The sequence below is a fragment of the Aptenodytes forsteri genome, unplaced genomic scaffold, assembly GCF_000699145.1.
Source record: "Aptenodytes forsteri isolate BGI_AS27 unplaced genomic scaffold, ASM69914v1 Scaffold216, whole genome shotgun sequence".
NCBI lineage: Eukaryota > Metazoa > Chordata > Aves > Sphenisciformes > Spheniscidae > Aptenodytes > Aptenodytes forsteri.
The window spans coordinates 411,492-428,295 of NW_008796114.1; the positions used below are offsets into that span (position 1 = coordinate 411,492).

The window sequence follows — 16,804 nt, forward strand, 5'->3', positions numbered from 1 at the left end:
GCTTCCGCCCGCCGAGCCCTCCCTGCCCGCGAGGGGCCTGGCGGGCCGGAGCCGCCGCCGCTGGACTCGGTGCTGCGGTGCCTGCGGAGCGTGGGTGGCGGGGACCTGCCGCTCGGCTACAGGTGACCGCGGGACGGAGAGGGGAGACGAGGCGAGGGGCGGAAAGGGATGAGGGGACGGAGGGGGTGTCCCTTTGGGCCCGGTGCCCGTGCTCGTCCCTCGTGCATGCGCGGCACGTCCCGGCGGGGACGCCCACCCCGCCCCGTTCCACCGTGCAGGGCCCGGCTGCAGCCACGGGCCGGGGGAGCGGAGCCGGCGGGGTCCTGCCGGGAGCTCAGCACGGCGGGTGGGGGGGCTCGTTCATGTGCGATGCCTGCCCCGGATGCTGGGTGTGGGAGGGATGTTGTCGAAGACGGGTAACCGCATGCGTCGTCTTGGCTTCGATGCGCTCCCGATCGCTCTTGCGGTGTGATTAAGCACCGTATCCGCTAGTCTGCGGTAGGTAGAGTGTGTAACCAAAGTAGGGCATCTCGCTGAGAGCGAGTTGCTGTACTGCACAGCGTTTGCACGGCGGCTTCCCGGCTGGATCCTGCTAGTCTGCTCGGCAGGCTGTTCCTGGGCATGGCCTCTGAGGCTGTTGGCCAGCTGAGGTCTGCCTTCGAGTGTGCGCTCTCATGAAGGAGGAATCTAGGATAGTGTGGTCCATATTTTAGTTGGTAGAAGGCTTTTGGGTGATTACCATTATGAAAAACACACAACTTGCTGGGAGAGATTCAGATTGGAAGGTTTGGGTGATCTGGATCTATTTCTCTCTTGCTCCAACTTATGGTGGGAGAATGTCTCTTAAAACCCCTGGCACAGCTGGTTTTGGGACAAAGGTCAATTGGAATTGGTTAGGGACTTGTGGCCTTTAATTTTATACTAATAGTTTATAAATGTAGATGGTAGGTCTTTCACACCAGCTAAACTGTTCTCATCTAAGCCATGTTTTTTCTACAGGCTGTATTTTACCGTGTTTAGACCAGCGTTTGGTTTATATTCAGGGGAATTCGTAGAGAAGAGTTGAAGGTAGTTGGTATTTGTCTTGTATGAGGCCAGTGGTCTGTTTGTGAGCAGCGTACTGCATCCACAGCTAACCATCAAGCTCTGGAGCACCAGAAGAGGGTCCAGTTAGGTCTCTGTATGTGATAACCAGGATCCACTGTACTGCTGTAGTTTTGGTTTCTCCGAAAAAGCAGTCAGCACATATGATGAAAACATGAGCAACGCTGTGTTCTTGTAGGTCATAGATACCAGAATTATTCCCGGTGCTGCTCTGTCTCTGAGGATGGAGCAGTTTGCTTATGTTCTTTTCAGCTAATCTCTCTCCTGTTCAGATTCCTGCCAAATACACAAGTACCTGCATAAGTTTATCTCTTCTGATTAATTTTTTATATAAATACTATTTATAGCTGATTCAGACCCATCACTCGTCTAGACTGGTTTCTGGCTTTGAACCTTTGATACCTGACTAATCAAGTGAAACTCTTCAAGTTCATACTCTCTGAATTTGATTATGTCCTGCTACTGAGCAAGTGGGTGTTGTAAAGCTCCAGTTTCACAACCTAAAATTGTCAGCTAACCTCACTGGAAACAAGTACCAAAATCACTAGCTTGGAGACCAGTTTGTATTTGCTCTTTCAGTGTTGATGTTGGCATGGACAGAGGACTTTCATTAATTCTCTAGCATAGAGAGCCAGGATGTAAACAATGATGATCAATGCTGCCATGGTCATATAAACACTGAAAAGGCTTAGAATCTAGTGAGGATACTGCCTTGTTCTCCCATATTCGGTACTGTGGTCAGTCTAAGCATGATAGATGCTAAATTGCGGACAGCTTCACATGTGGTTGATTTGATGTTGCACCTCCTTCTCCTCAAAGCCAGGAGGGTAGGTGGAAAGATTCAGGGCTAGCTTGGCTGTGTTCTTATAAGTGAAGGCCCAGTTTAAGATTACTGGCTTGCTGTCTCTCAGCTTTGTATTGTGTAAGCTATCCACAGGAGAGAATTTGTTCCAAAACTGTCACGATCTTTATCTAGAAGTTGTCCCTTGCTTTTACTACAGTTCAGCAATTGTAGCACCAAATGATGGAATTAGTCTGTATTTACCTGTGTTCATTACTGATATGTAAACTGTGTTGAGCAGTTGTTGGATTTTTCTCACAGAGTCTCCCATTCAAGCTAAAAATGTCTGAACTAATAACTGTTCTCCCTCTCACCTCCCCCCATATGTACTTGAAAACATGTTCCATTTTATCAACTCTCAATTATTATTTTTTTTTCCCAAGTCTTCCACGTGCCTGCTCAGGTGACCATAGTAGCAAAGGGTGTCTGTTTTCAGAGAGGATGCTCAAGCAGAACTTGTTGACTGAGCTGAGAGAGATCCTTGATAAATGCCAGTGAATGGGTTGATTCTTGCCATGTGATATCATCAGACCACGCCAATAGCTAAGGCTCTTCTGACTTAGCCAAGCTTTGTCTACTGCAATGACCAATGTAATCCCCAAACTTTGCAGACTGAGTTTTTCTTACATCCTTCTATATTCTCGCTTTTCTTTTTTTTCCAGTTTCATCTCCATCTCTGACCTACAGCATCAGCAGCGCGTGCCATGCTGCAGCCACTTGACCTGGAGCACTAATGAATTTAAAGAATGGGCTCATCAAGGACAAGGTGCTTTACCCACACAGAGCACTTTGCCAAGGACTTACCTGATCTTGGTTGGCTATTTAACCGATGGTAGGCAAGAGGACAAAGAAAAGTTGGTAGATGGTTGCCTATATGTGAAAGACAATACTGGGATAATTCCATGTGAGGTATGTCCTCAGTCTGAGGGATTCTGTGTTTATTCCCACTTTTGGGGCAGTGTCACAGACCGCCAGGGGCTTCAAATGGTCTGCCAAAGTCTGTAGCGAGGGAAATAACACATCTATGTAACAGCCAGGAAAACAGCAAGCTCAGATCCTGGGGAGAGGATAGAACATGTCAAATTTGTCATTGCTAGGAGAACAAATATTGAATGTGCTGGCCTGGAAAAAAGAGACAGCCTAATGTACAGTTCTGTTAAATTCTCAACAGTACAAGGTGGCCTGGGAGACCTGGAGGTCATAGCACTCCCCTCTATTTGTTGATTTCCAACTAGTGGAGCAGAAATAACTTTCTGGAGGGTTGTACTGGGTGTTCAGGGATGCATTGATGACATACTTGCAGGAAATAATAGCTTGCATGACAGTGGTATTGAATTAAAAGTCTTCTGAAGGTCATTGCAAGGGAAGTTTAGATAAGAGGTAACCCCTAAAGTGGTGATGAAAGAGCACTGAGGTTGTGCTTTCCAAGGACGTGAAGACTAGGAAAGAGTTATATTGGTATGAGCTTCTAACTGAAAACACAGGGGAAAAGAAAGCAGGTGAGAATTTTAGAAAAATAGTCTGAAAACAACTAAGCCTTGCAGTGAATTAATTGTCACCTGGCCGGGAGGGTATGACTCTAACCCAGGAAATGCTAGCTGTAGAGCTCAGCAAATCTGTTCCAGATTTGCATATGGAAGGACAAAAGTTCTCCATGCAAGATAAGAATGGGCAGAAAACACTAGTCTCATTTAGTAATGAAGCCCAGCAGTAGAACAAGAGTTTGTGATGTGCGTGCAAGGGCAAATTAGTAATGAACATTGTAAGTAATGCTGAGAAAACATACTGTAACTCATCTCAAGCTTTTATCTTGTTATCTTTTGTCTTAGCTCCTGCATTTTGAACTTGAGTGGCTGGAATCACTGTTCGTCTTCCCAAGCTGGTCATATATACCACAGACAGACCAGAGCGCAGCAGGGTACGTGGAAATCCTGGTGGATCCAGTGCTGGTAAATCTCCCAAAGGAAGTACCTGACAGCATTCCAGTCACCTACCCAGCATTAGCCGAGCCACTGCTTACCTCCAGGTAAACACCTAGCGTGCTCAACTCCATCATAGCACTGTTGCTCTGGTTTGGCAGGTACCATGAAGAGCACTTGGCTTAGGAAGAATTCTGTTTCTGCCACAGGTGGAAGTATAACGGTGAGAGATGGAAGTAGAAGTTATACAATAAAGCCACTTCATTAATCGGCTGTTTTCCAGGACTTTACTCGAAGTTTTTATTCTGTATTTTGAGAAAATAAGACAAATTTTAATTCTTTCCAGATATATTTTGATACTACAGAAAGGACATGAGAACAAAGTGATGATTCAACTTTCACTGAGGCTAAAATTCACTCTTTTGATTAGCGCAACTTTTTTTTTTTTTTTAAAAAACCTACAGTGAACCAAAAGTATTATTGCAAGTAATTCTAGATTCTAATATGAAGTTAATATACACCACCAGTCAAGTTCTTATCAGGTTGCTGAGATAAAGGTGCCAGTTAAATGTCAGCTGATAACAGTAACTGTTGTCTTTAGTGGAAATAATACTTACAGTATGTGAAAGTGTAGCCAATGGAATTACAAATCTTACTCAAGTTGTTAATTTCAGGTTGTGCTAGATCATGATCTATCTTCTTGAGAATTATTGATGTAAATTAATAACAATAAAACATCACTAGTCAGGCTGCTTTGGTTTCTTTTTAGTTTTCTTTCATTTTAAATAAGAAAACTATTTCCATATTTCAGTGTACACTATTAGCCTTTTAACATAAAGCTCCTCTGCTATTCCCTGATATATGACCAATTTTCCATGCTCCTTCTTTAAAAATGTTTCCAATAAAGTCATTAAATGTTGTTCTCGTACTTGTGTGTATGGACGTCCTGGTATTTCTTTTAAAAAAAGTCATAAAGTTACATAATTGTTTATATGTTTTAGCATCAAGAATGTATTTGTTTAGACTAAGTGGGGTGGTTATATTCAAGTCCAGTAGGAGTTAAAATGAAAATGACAAATGAAATGACAAACGTTTGTGTGAAATTATTTTTTTTTTTCTTTTTTTGAAATGAAAGTTTGAAATGACTAAAGAAATGTCACCTCTCTCTCCTCTCATCTGCTTTCAGTTTTGCTGTTCTTTCACACTGTGCCAAGTTTGTTAGGAAGACTCTATTGCTGCTTTCAGGCCTCTTTTGTTTATAGGCTTTGAGCTTCCACAGTGTCACATTCCATATATCTACAAGGCCGAGTTCTGTTTTCTGCTGAAGAATTGCTTGTGACTTTTTTTTTTTTCCTTTTGACCTGTAATTAGCTTCTTGTTTGTGGTAAAGCTTTTTATAATCTGGCTGTTATCATGGAACATGTGAATTTGTTCAACACAACCCTGCTGTCTTCAAATATTAAGATGTTTTTAAAATGTCAAAGGGATTTAGTATATAAAAGTTAAAGTAAGAATTTTGTAGCCAAATATTGTTTTGAAAACCTCTCTGAGAGATGGTCCATATTACTTTGTTGGATCCTTTATTTCCAGAAATTGCATGCTGCATATTTGTTTATTTTGCTTTTGAGACACTTTCGAGTTCTTCTTTCATCTCTAATTTCCTTTGCCTCTTCAATTGCCCTCTAGGGTTCCATGTAAGAAAAGATCAAAGCTCACTGTGGCAGGTGAATTGGCCAGACTGGGGCCCCTCCTTTGTATTCATCACAAGACATCCTTCTTTCTGTTTCTGAAGTGCTTCACCTCAGCTGTTTGGGTCCCTGTGCTGGTGCAGGTAAGTCCTTGGAATTTTGCTCACAAATTTACTGTTGGTATCTGTGTATGTGCTAGTTGATTAATTTCTTTGAAGCTTGCCCTTGACTTCCCGGTTTGATTTATTCTTCCTTTGTATGTAAGAAGTCTAGTTCTATGCCCTGCAGAAATACAGCCCTCCTCTCCCATGCAGTTGCAGTGTCCCTGAACACCTTGCAGATATCACCCTTTTGCTAAGAGTGTGAGGCGGTCCTCTCAAAGGAAAAGGTTTTTTGGGTGGGGTTATCAGAGTCAGGAAGAATTTTTTCCAGTGCAGGAGATGCTGATGTCACTTTTGGTTTCTCTCCTCTAGAAGCCCAACCAGCTGGTGTGGCATCATATCCTTCAGTTGGGTCACAGGTACACAATAACGGGCTTGAGTAAGTCCAGCCTGAAGAAATCTGGACAAAGGATCTTTGTCACTGGTGTTTCTTCCTGCCTTCTGCCCTATCGTGCAGAGCAGGTGAGGGAGCAGCCACTGGACAGTGCTTGGCAAGAAGAATCCTCTCAGTCTTACTCCCTTGAGACTGCTGAGCAGCTTAGTGATTCCTTGGAGCTGGGAGTTGAAGAGGAGAGGCCAGGATCAACCAAAGAGTCCAAGATCATCTCATATGTGGTAAGGATTCGTAGGGTTAGCCTTCACCCACTCGTGCTCTAGCGATTCAGCTCCTGGCCTGCAAGGTCTTATTTTCATCATTAATTTATTTCCTTATTGCTCAGGCGTATGAGTCTCTTATTTTCTGGGACTCTCTACACTCTGTAACTTTCTGTTTGCTTTCTATTTAGGGAACTGTCACCAAAATACTCAATGTCCAAGCTGGTCTCTTTTTACTGGATAACAAAGTCTGTTTGTGCCTTGCTTACCAGCAGTTGTTGAACTCTGCACGTGGACTCCGACCAGGAGCATGTGTGGAGGTAAGTTGAGACTTATGAGGCATAAAGCATCCAGTGGAAAAGACTCGGGCCCTGGGGATGGCTCGCGAGTGTGTGGGTCAACAGAAGACTATGGGAACATTGGAATTATTTCAGCAAGTATCTGGAAAAAAATTGGGAATCTTACTGTCTAGGCTTGATCATGAGAGTCGAAATGATTATTGTCTGATTCCTCCCTAAGCAGTGCCAGGTTCCTCAGGCCTCTTTGGTTTATAGACAATCCAGTAGAGTGACAAAGGATTTAGGGTGGAGTGATGGTTTTGGGGAGTGGTGGCAGACTAGCCATCCCTTGTCTTAAGCTGTATGTCTGTGTATCTCAGCTCATCGATGTCCACCTCCTGCAGAAGCCGCTGGTATCCTTCCCTTTCATTGTACTTGGTGCTTGCCTGAGCAGCACTGTTGTGCTGAAGAGTTTTTCAAGGCTCAGCACCCCCTACCAGCCACCAGCCTCTTCAGGAAATCTCTACTTAGAGCTGCTCTTCCGCTACAATCTTGGTATGCCACTCTACCTCTGGCTGGTGAGCCTCCTGGAGACGTTTGAGGAGAGGTGAGGACAGTTCTTCTGAAGTCAGGCTATGCATAAATGTGCTTTGTAGGCTACCTGGGCGTCTTCTAGACCAAGGGTTCACAAAATTACCGTGCTTGGATACTAAGGGCAGCAGGAATTGCTTCTGGTTTACTGGCCTAAGTAAGCCATTCATCGAGATTTCACATCATGTCCTCTGCATGTACCAACTGCGTGTATCTTGCAGTTGCTTTTATGAGAAAATCCTGTACATTTTTCAAGTGCATGCGCAGTAAGTCCACTGTTCTTGGGAAGCTGCAGCACTCCAGAGCATGTGTTCACATACTCCTGCCTAGGAAGTTTTGCCCTGAAATATGGAAGCGCTGTAGGGATGTGTGCCTGCCACTGTGGTTTGCTTGACAAATCAATGTGGGCACTGTAGCAGCTGGAAACTGCTTCTACAACCAGATCATAGCCGATAGAAAGGCTCTTGTGTCCTGGCTCCTCACACTTTTAGGTGTTCTGAGTATTGCCAGTAGTATGAGCATTTGAGAGCCTCTGTCTTAGCAGATTTTCCCACACATGCTTATCTCTGGGTCTTCCAGATGGCTTCCTCCTCTCCCTGACGGCTGCACTCTATCCACATGACAGCTGCGGGCCAGTTTCTGGGTTTATTTCTGGGTTCTGTTAGTGAAAATATTTGTGTTTGTTCTGGAATAGTTATGGTTGATCACTGTAACTGCTGCCTTGAACTTTAAAAACTAAAATGTATATATTTAATCTCGGGCAGTCAAGTAGCAGTTTATAGAATGCTCAGTCTTCCTGTGCTACTGGCACTGTGGAACTTTTACCATGCTTTCCAATAAAACAGCTTCAATTTTGCCCAGGAATGATGCTAGCTATAAGTTTCAGTTTTTATTAGCTTTTTCACTTCCTTTAAATGTGATTGCTAAGTCCTGCTACTGCTTGAAAATTGTTCCAGTGAGTTAGTTGCCATCTCTTTATTTGAGTTCACTTTCTGTTATTAAGTTGTATTTTGACTGCAGTCAAAAGTGTGATCACTTCCAGGCATTCAAAAGCAGTGAGCTAAACTTCTGAAAGGAAAGCAATGCAAGGAAAATATTGGAACAAGAGCAGTCTGTGGTTGTTTCTGTCTTGTGATTTTTTGCATCCTGTAAAAGAAAGCCAAGTACACCTAACATGAGTAATCATATCAAGCTTAGCCAAAATGCATGGATGTCCATTTGTGTGACTTAGAGGGAGATTATTTTTGGGTGTGGGTTGGTTTTTTGGTTGGTTTTTTTTGTCCGCTTGAGTTTTGAGATTTTGCCAGCCTGTCCATTTCTGTATATTTTCCTGTTCCTTGTCTGCTTGCCTGACATAAATCTGCATCGCCCTTAAATGTTCCTTTTTTTAATCACTTCATGTTCTTTTTGCGCTCTCCTTAGTTCTTGTCCTACACAGCGCATTCACTCATAACAAGCAGAGAGAATCCCTGACTTACATGCAAAACTCACTAAGGAGTGAGGACTGCTAATGCTTCTAACTGTCTTAATTTTTTTCAGGTTTTCTTGTTGCTTTGGGCGCCGTCGACTGTTGCTTAGCTCTACGCACCGAAAACCTGGAGCTGCTGAGAAGTTCCTTGTCCCTATTCTGCAAGCTGTGGTGCCAGATAGAGAGGACGCAAGAGATATTTATAATGAAATCCTAGCAAAAATACACCAGTGTCCCCTGCAGAAGGTGAGTAAATGCTCTGTGAGCTGTTTCCTGTTTGCCTCATGGGAAGAAATTCAGCTGGTTCCTTCTTTCTTTCTTTTTTCTTAGTGTTTGACCCTGAATCCCCCGTGCCAGGCCCTCTCTCTGTCTGCAGTTTGCCATGTGGCAGAAGAGAAGAGCTGGGAAGGCTTCAGTCCATCACAGCTGCTTTCCCCCTTGGAGGCACAGCACATGGGCACCCAGGAACTGAATCGCAGACTGGCCTGGTCCTACTGCACATTCTCAGCAGGAAGTTTCCAGCCCCGACTGGTAGGTGCCTTGTTCCCTTTACTGTCTGTGCCTTGAGAGTTCCCAATTCTCCCCATGCCTTCCAGCACCCTGTCTGATGCATGCCTGTTCCTCCTGTTAAGGAATGACACTGCTTTTCTCACATGTGGTGTGTTGAACACAGGCTGAATTCGGGCTGCTGCTACACACACTTGGATTTATGGCCTTCAAAGATGAGCAATGTTTGATGCTCTTTGCAGCTTCCTTTCTGTTGCAGATACTACTGGGTGTGCTGAGAGCATCCTCCAGGAGCAGTTCCCTCCAGCTGCTGGACAAGAGCAGCACACTTCCCTGCGTGATATCCCATAAGGATGGTAGCCCCTTTGCCCATACAGCTCTCATAGGTATGTCCCACTAAGCTAAATTTGAGAGTGCCGGGCTTTTGCTGTTCTGCCATCCAGCTCCAAAACAAGGAAGAGGAGACTTGGTATGGAGACACTGAACTGTCACTGCTTGGCCTCATGACTTTAAAATGAGGAAATTGAGCTTGCTGGTTCTGTAGTCTCTTTTTATTAACTCAGCTCCTTTCTCTGATGTGCTTGCAGGATCACTTTTGCAGGTGGAAAACTACCAGCTTGTAGTGGAGAGATTCCTTCAGACTGATTTTCCCTCCTGGGAGCAGCTGGCAAATCTGGAACATGTGAGGGAGAAAAAAACTAGGCAAGTCCCTTTATTCAGTGGCTAATTAAAATCATCACTCTGCAGCTCCATGGCTATTTTGGACTACGGTAAAGCTGCTTATCAGCATAGTATTTCAGTGCCAAAGCAACTTCCTTTGCTATTTGCGGGAAAGAAGACCTTTATCAGCAACAAACCCACCATGTCCATTTTGTTCAGAATACACCCAGCCTGGTAGCTGTCCCCTACTTCACCCTGTCCTGCTGCTCCTGCTGAATACCTGCGGGGCACTCACCAGAAGTGTTTTTCCCAGACAACCGCCTGTTTCAAACAGCCCCCTGTCAGGAACAGGGAGTTCCACTGCTACTGTTTGTCGTTTCAGTGTCTATGTGCAGTTCTACTTTGAGGATGTTCAGGTTCTCCATGCTACTGAAGGACAAATCCAGAAAGGCCTTAGGAATGGAAACGGCTCTTCTTTGAGGAAGAAGGATCATGGCAGCTTAACATCTGAGCTGGAAATCCCAGAGGCAAAAATGCTGAAATTGGAGGATCCCAAGTCAGATACTCACAGAGACGAGAACTGTCAGAAGGGCCAGAGCAGCACTAGAAGAACCAGCTGTGTATCTCGCCTATTCTTGGTTACCCAGAAAGAGGGTCTTACGTTACGCAATTACCAACTACCCAGAGAAGAAGATGGAGAAGGATGGGAGCTGCAGCGCAGTTTCCAAGCCACAGTGCTCTGGTTGGGCAGACCTCGGCTCTGGAGCCACTCCAGAGAAAGTGGGAATCTACCAGAGCTGGAAGAGACCAGCTGTGATGGAGAAGAGAGCGTGACGCAGCAAGAAGTGAGGCAGGAGGAAGCTTTAGGGGGGTGGTTTGATAAGTCTAGAAGCTGGCTCCTCAGGGAGCTTGTGTGATAATTAAGGATCTAGATTCCTAACTAACGGGGGAGTGATTTTTGTCTTGGTTATCCTTGATGGTGCTAACCTTACTTCTCAAGCAAGACATCCTCTGCTGGGCTTGCTCTCTTCTTGCTGTATTTTTCATTTTCTACCTTCTTCCTAATATTTCTCATCACCTTTTCTCTCTCTCTCCTCCCCTTCCCTCCCCTCCCCTGCCAGGCACTACTGCTCTTCATGGGGAAGTCTCTACGATGGTTTCCCCTTCTGCACCTGAATGGGCTGTATCGCTTCATTGTGCCCCACTGCTCGGTAAGAGAGAGGTTGTCTTGCTGTTTCCTGTTGGAGACTTTTTACTGAACTGTGTGTGGGAGTCGAGGAGTCAGAGGGTGACTAAGCTCTTTTCAAGACTTAGAATTCCCATCCGTCTTGCCAAGGAACTGCTTCAGTTCTGTGTTTGGTTAAAATTCTCAGAGCTCTGAGTTCAGTGGAATTTTTTTTTCTTTAAACCATCGTTCTTCAGTGGCCCTTTTTTCCTATATAGCTTTCATCTCCTTCCTTTAATAGTTCTCTTTCTTGTCTTATCACTCTTCTCTCAGAACTTGGAAGTGTTTGACAAGCTCTGTTCTCCACCCGTGCCAGCAAAGTTCCTGAGGACGTCATCCTGCCCCCTGTGCCTGCCTGTCCAAGATACCTGGCACTTACAGCATGAGACATGGATCTCCTGTTTGACTGAGCACCAGGTATGCAGTGCCTTACTGCTCTGGGCTTTCAGAGGCGACTTGTAGATCTCTCCAGAACTAGCTCAGAAAATTATCGATACAGAATCTCTTGTTGATGAGACCGTTCTGCTCTAAGCTCCATCAGAGGCTGCTGCTGGGCTTCACATTTTCCTGCTTCAGAATTAATCTGGGGAGGAAGCATCGGTTGCCTGACGTAGCTCTAAGCATGCAGAGCTTGTCTTTACTGCTCTGGCTGGGGATAGCCATAAACTACAATCCATCTGAGTCCGTGTCTCCCCCACTTCTAGCTGGCAGCCAGGTTGGTGCTGAGAGGCATGGACCAAAGAATTTACTCCATTCCAGAAGTACTTAGCAACAGGTATGTTGGTCTGCCCCAAATTAGATGTGACTGTGCCTCAGGGAGTAGGTCTGCATTCGTCTTTATTGGAGACAGTACTACATTAAACAGCGATTAATTATCCGCCCTAGGAATATGGTGTGAAAATCTTCCTATGTGCAAGTAGTCCAAACTGCCCCCATCCTGTTTATCAAAGTTAAAAGGATTGCAGGTGACAAAACTGCAAAATGGTGTCCAGAAAAAGTTTGAGCTACTACTGGTGTGGACTAGGTTCCAAAGGTCTCCGCTAAATTCCTGTCAGAAGTGGAAACAGGTGCAGCAGGGAAAATGAGGCTGAATGTGTGAGGTTTTTTGTTGTTTTTTGATTGTTTGAGTGTAACTTGCTCAAACAAATACTGGCGTTAGAAGCTTTTCTGTTCAAAGCATGTTTAATCTGGGGTGATATGCATGTGCACTGAAATCTTCACCAGTGCCTTATGGTAAACTGGGTTTTTCTTTGGTTGGCTTCTTCCTCTAATTGAAAAACAATTAGGAATTAAGCAGATAGGAAGGCTGTAATGCCTCTCTCTCTTTTTCTTCTTCACTGCTGAGCCTGAAGAAGTATAAAGCAAGTTAAAAGGGCCTCCTGTCCCTGGGTGGGGCACTGCAGCAAGCTGCCCTCAGTCCAGTAGCTCAGGTGTTCAAGGGCAGGTTCCCCTGAAACCGGGCTCAAGCAACAGCACTCCACTTCACCCTGTCCTTTGTGGCAATCTTGGAGTCAGGCCTTCTTCCACTCCCTTTGTCTTCAGGCAGGACAGAAATCCTGGTCTGCTCTCAGTTTCACAGGTTCCCTTGTTTCTTTCTCTGGTGAGATAGTGGAGAGGACCTTGTGTGCCTCTCCCAGGAATGAGAAGCCATCTGTGACTCTCGGCCTTCAAAAGCAGAAAGGTAAGATTGTGTCAGCCTGTCGGGTAACAACAGATTGATTCTTGCTTCTTTCTGTTTCAGAGAAATAGTGTGCTTGGCTAACTGTGCTCCTGTATCTGAGAATAGTGGAAGTATGCCAAGATGTTGCATCCCATTGCATGTCAGAGGGCTGGGAAACTACACCATGTGTGCTGGGGATGGGAATGAGAATACTGTACCTGGAAAATCTGTAAGGTGGAACAGTGCTAGCCTCATTGTGATGGGAGGGAAAACACCTCTAGCAGGTCCAGCTCAGTGACGGACTATGCTACCTGCATGTGAGCTCATGGTGTGTGTGGTTCCGTGTCTCCTCAGGAAGTCTGCTAGCCAACGATCACAGCGTGAAGCTCAGCATCTCAGTTGCTCCAGGCTCCCCTGTTGTGGTCGACGTTTACATTGCTGCCACCTATCTGCAGCGTCTCTGGGGTTTGCTACCTGGAGCCAGGATCTTCTTCCAGAACTTGGAACGCAAAATCTCCAGGTACCCCTGTCTTTAGAGCCCTGATCTGGGCCCTGGCTCTGACCTCTGTTATTGTCTTTGAAACCATCTCCAAGTCTTTTCTCTTGTGGACTTTCCTCACCCCTTGCCCATGCCTTCGTATCTCCCAATCCCTTGCTACAAATTATTTTCCTACCACGTTACAGATGAAGACGAGACCAGCCATGCAAAGAAAACTGGGCGGTTTGGTTTCTATGAGCTCTTTCTGACATCTACTTTTTCATATTGCAGATTCCATAACGTTTATTGCACCTACATTGCCTCCAGCTGTGTAAGCATCGTATCTCTGCCAGCTTCTCACCTACCTTTTCCTTCAAGGTGAGTCCAGGGTCTCTCCCCACTTTACAGTGTCCCAAGAAAGGTTTCTATGTTCCAAGCTTCTCACATTCCTATTTCTTCTAGTCCTGCAGGAGAAGCCTCATCCCGCTCACTAGTGTTTCTATCCAACTTGCAACCTCACCTGCAACACCTGCCCCAGGCGCGGATTTTATGCCACGTGTCCTGTGTACTGACTCTATCCCTGCAATGGGTTTGCTCACTTTGCAGCAGCATCTTCAAAGAGGTATTCAAGCTTCCACAAAGATAATTTGTGAGGAGCCTTGCAGATTTTCTACGCTGACACATCCTCTGCTACCATGTAGAGGAAATAAGAGTTCCTATCCCAATTCCAAAACCTCTTTTTCCAGGGTCTGAAAAGGACTTGCTTGTTAGAAAGGGACCAAAATGACAACTGATTAGAAGTGCGCATCTGATATCAGGCAGGCTGGCAGCTAGGACTGGGGATGAAGCAAGGACATTCAGGGGGAGAATCCTACTCTGTTAATGCTCTGCTTTTCCCATGTTCACTGCTGTTGGGGTTCAGCACCTTGCAGCAGGTGGTTTTTCTCCCCATACAAACTTTTCCCAAGACACTCATTGGAAATGCAGTGAAGTTCTTTAATCCTTTGCATACTTAATTAGGGGAGGGTTAAAAGGAGCAGTGGCCCTTCCCCTTTTCTCTCTTATACCCACCCATACATAGCTGTAGCTTTACTCTTCCTTCAGGGGAGGTGCACCCGACACAGTCCACCATGTCCGTCACATACAGGAGTGAGGCAAGCCAGTGCACGGTAAGCGCTGTCGAGATTGGGTATGGAAAGAGGTGGGTAGGAGGGAACAAATTACACCACAGAGGGGAGGGGAAAATCAGATCAAGGATGTGGACAGAATAGCAAAGACAGAAGTTAGAGTTGTCATGTCTTCCCAGATGTGAACAAACCTCCCTCTCTCTTTACTGAGATCCATTGTCTGGGACATGACTCTTGTGAGGGAGCTGGGCATCGTCCTGACCTCCCTCCGCATCTTAGTCTGCCTGCTCTCTCCATAGGGTGCTGGTGGAGGATGGAACGGGTGAAGCTTTGGTGCTGTGCAGGAACCAGCACGTGGCAGCAATGCTGGGCCTGAGCCTTCTCGAGTGGGAAGCTCTGCAGAACTGTGTGCAGAGCAGAGGCAGAGTGTCCATTCAGGATGGGGAAGCTACTGGCACGGGGGTGAGTGGGTTATTCCGGTAGCAATTGCAGCATGCTGGGCTCGAGCCTCAGCTGGACTGGATTTCCCTTTGCTGATTTCCCTCCCTGCCTCCCTCTGCACATTCACTGGCAACACACCCTTTCCTTCCTCAGTGTGTAGAGGAACCTGAGGATCTCGTTGCTTGCTACCTAAGGAGCCTGTGCAGGAGTCCTCTCATCTGTCGCCCTATCCTGCTGGATTTCAGCCTAGACAGGAAGCCCTCCAAGATCCTGCAGCCTGGTAAGCAAGCACTGTTGGCTTTTGTAATATTTAGCGTGGGAAGGAAGGGAGGAGCCATCTCACCAGGCTGGGGAAGGAGAGCTGCCTTCACTGCCCACAAAGCAAGATCTTTGGAGGATTTCCATGGAATTGTGAATTCTGTAGTGTAGAGCTAAGATGTGTCTTAGCAGAACCATGGTTACAAAAATACAGAAATAATATTATAAAAGTCACTATATACAACAATATTATATCTGAATTTTTCTACTTTACACAGAAGCATAAAAATAGTATTGAATTGTCCTTGTAGCTGTGGTGAACAACTTTGAGCTTCTCTGTTCAAATTTTATATATGGTTCCAGGAAAATATATCAGCTACACAACTGGGATAGTAATTTTTCTAAGGTGTCAGTAAGGGAGGGTGGGGGTTGTGGTGGCAGGAGGGAACATGTTTTATTAGCATCCCCCTTTTGCCCTGCCATCCCCCAATATTAAGGTACATGTTTATTTCTGTGATGTGCCTCTTACACACAAAGCTTTCTCTGTTTTAGAGCAAGGTTCCCAGTCCTTGGATGGGACAGGGTTCTAGCCAGCCAGAGTTACTGTGCAGACCTCTCAGACCAAGTGGGTTTTGACTTTAGGCAGGACAGCAGGTAGAGTCAAGACTAGGCCTGGAAATCCTCACTGTGGCCACAGACTTTAAAGCGCTGAAGAGTTTTGAATTCATGGGTGCTGATGTCTGAGCTCATGCTGCCACAACTGTGCAGTTGCTGCATTAAGGGGACATTCTTCTTAGCTGCTTGTGTTAACACTAGCGCTTGAGTATGAGTCCAGGTGCTGCACCAGAGGATGCTCTGCTGTGGAGATGTTATCTTTTGGCTATCATGTAACACTGTTTGTGAGGCCAGGTTGCTGATAGTGAGAAAAGATACAAAGCCCAGTGCATCAGTTATGTGAGCAGCACATAGTTCACAGCGTTTCACAGTGTAAAATGTCTGTTTCCTCCAAGTTGGAGGGATGCTGGCCAAATGCATTCATCTGCTTATATCCTGGATTCATTAATCGTGCTGTCCTTTGAGGTTTAGCAGATGCCAAGCAGCTGCTGCAAGGTCTTCCCTCCCCCAGCAACTTCTACAGCTGTGTGCTACAACAGAGCAGGAGCCCTGTACTGAGTTGTTACAGGTTGTATCTTTCCCCTTCAGCTCCACTGCAGCTGAGAAATTTTCGGTGCGGTGAAGTGGAGTTTGTGTCGCAAGTGGGACCTCAGCTGAGACTGCTGTGCCTGAATGTGGAAGAAGTGGAACAAGAAGCCTTAAGCTATCTGAACAGTGAGAGAATTAGGAGGACATCTAATCACTGCCAAGTGGGAGCCACTGCTTGACATCTCTCCCGGTGGGAGAGGCATTATGGAAATAGTGGGATTGGGAGCTTTTTTTCATCTCCTCTCCAGTGGGAGCACAGACCTGTGAGCACAGGGTGATGGGTGCAATCAAGAAGCTGCTGTAACTTGTGGAAATCCTGAATGGTCATTCCGGACCATTGCCACCAGCGATACTGGGTTACATTTTGGAAGAGAGACGTTCAATACTTCCTACATGGTAGCGGTTGCTTTGGGCCTAGGGCACACAATGTATGTATTTTATGTGGTAGTATCTACTAAATAAAGCTATTAAAATACAGTTTAAATAACACCGGATCTATTTTAGTATTAGGGTTTACTCGCTATATGGGGAATGAGGCAGAACATAGACCCTTGGTTTATGAGCCAGAGCCAGGCATTTTGCAGATGATTCACTGTCTTCA

General features: G+C 45.6%; 1 protein-coding gene across 1 annotated transcript in view; it reads left to right on the top strand.

Annotated features, from left to right (window-relative positions):
- CTC1 (CST telomere replication complex component 1) overlaps positions 1-16,609 on the top strand; it is a 19,018-nt gene extending 2,409 nt beyond the window's left edge. The window contains exons 3-25 of the mRNA XM_009287156.2: positions 17-122; positions 2,608-2,854; positions 3,775-3,971; positions 5,551-5,695; positions 6,026-6,328; positions 6,499-6,627; positions 6,966-7,192; positions 8,716-8,890; positions 8,975-9,175; positions 9,411-9,537; positions 9,739-9,853; positions 10,194-10,656; positions 10,933-11,022; positions 11,310-11,453; positions 11,741-11,811; positions 12,608-12,717; positions 13,051-13,216; positions 13,466-13,552; positions 13,637-13,796; positions 14,279-14,343; positions 14,601-14,763; positions 14,896-15,022; positions 16,204-16,609. Of these exons, the coding sequence (XP_009285431.2) occupies positions 17-122; positions 2,608-2,854; positions 3,775-3,971; positions 5,551-5,695; positions 6,026-6,328; positions 6,499-6,627; positions 6,966-7,192; positions 8,716-8,890; positions 8,975-9,175; positions 9,411-9,537; positions 9,739-9,853; positions 10,194-10,656; positions 10,933-11,022; positions 11,310-11,453; positions 11,741-11,811; positions 12,608-12,717; positions 13,051-13,216; positions 13,466-13,552; positions 13,637-13,796; positions 14,279-14,343; positions 14,601-14,763; positions 14,896-15,022; positions 16,204-16,382 (3,797 nt within the window). The 3' untranslated portion in view covers positions 16,383-16,609. The remainder of the gene's footprint in view (positions 1-16; positions 123-2,607; positions 2,855-3,774; positions 3,972-5,550; positions 5,696-6,025; positions 6,329-6,498; positions 6,628-6,965; positions 7,193-8,715; positions 8,891-8,974; positions 9,176-9,410; positions 9,538-9,738; positions 9,854-10,193; positions 10,657-10,932; positions 11,023-11,309; positions 11,454-11,740; positions 11,812-12,607; positions 12,718-13,050; positions 13,217-13,465; positions 13,553-13,636; positions 13,797-14,278; positions 14,344-14,600; positions 14,764-14,895; positions 15,023-16,203) is intronic.
- Positions 16,610-16,804: the final 195 nt, after the last annotated feature.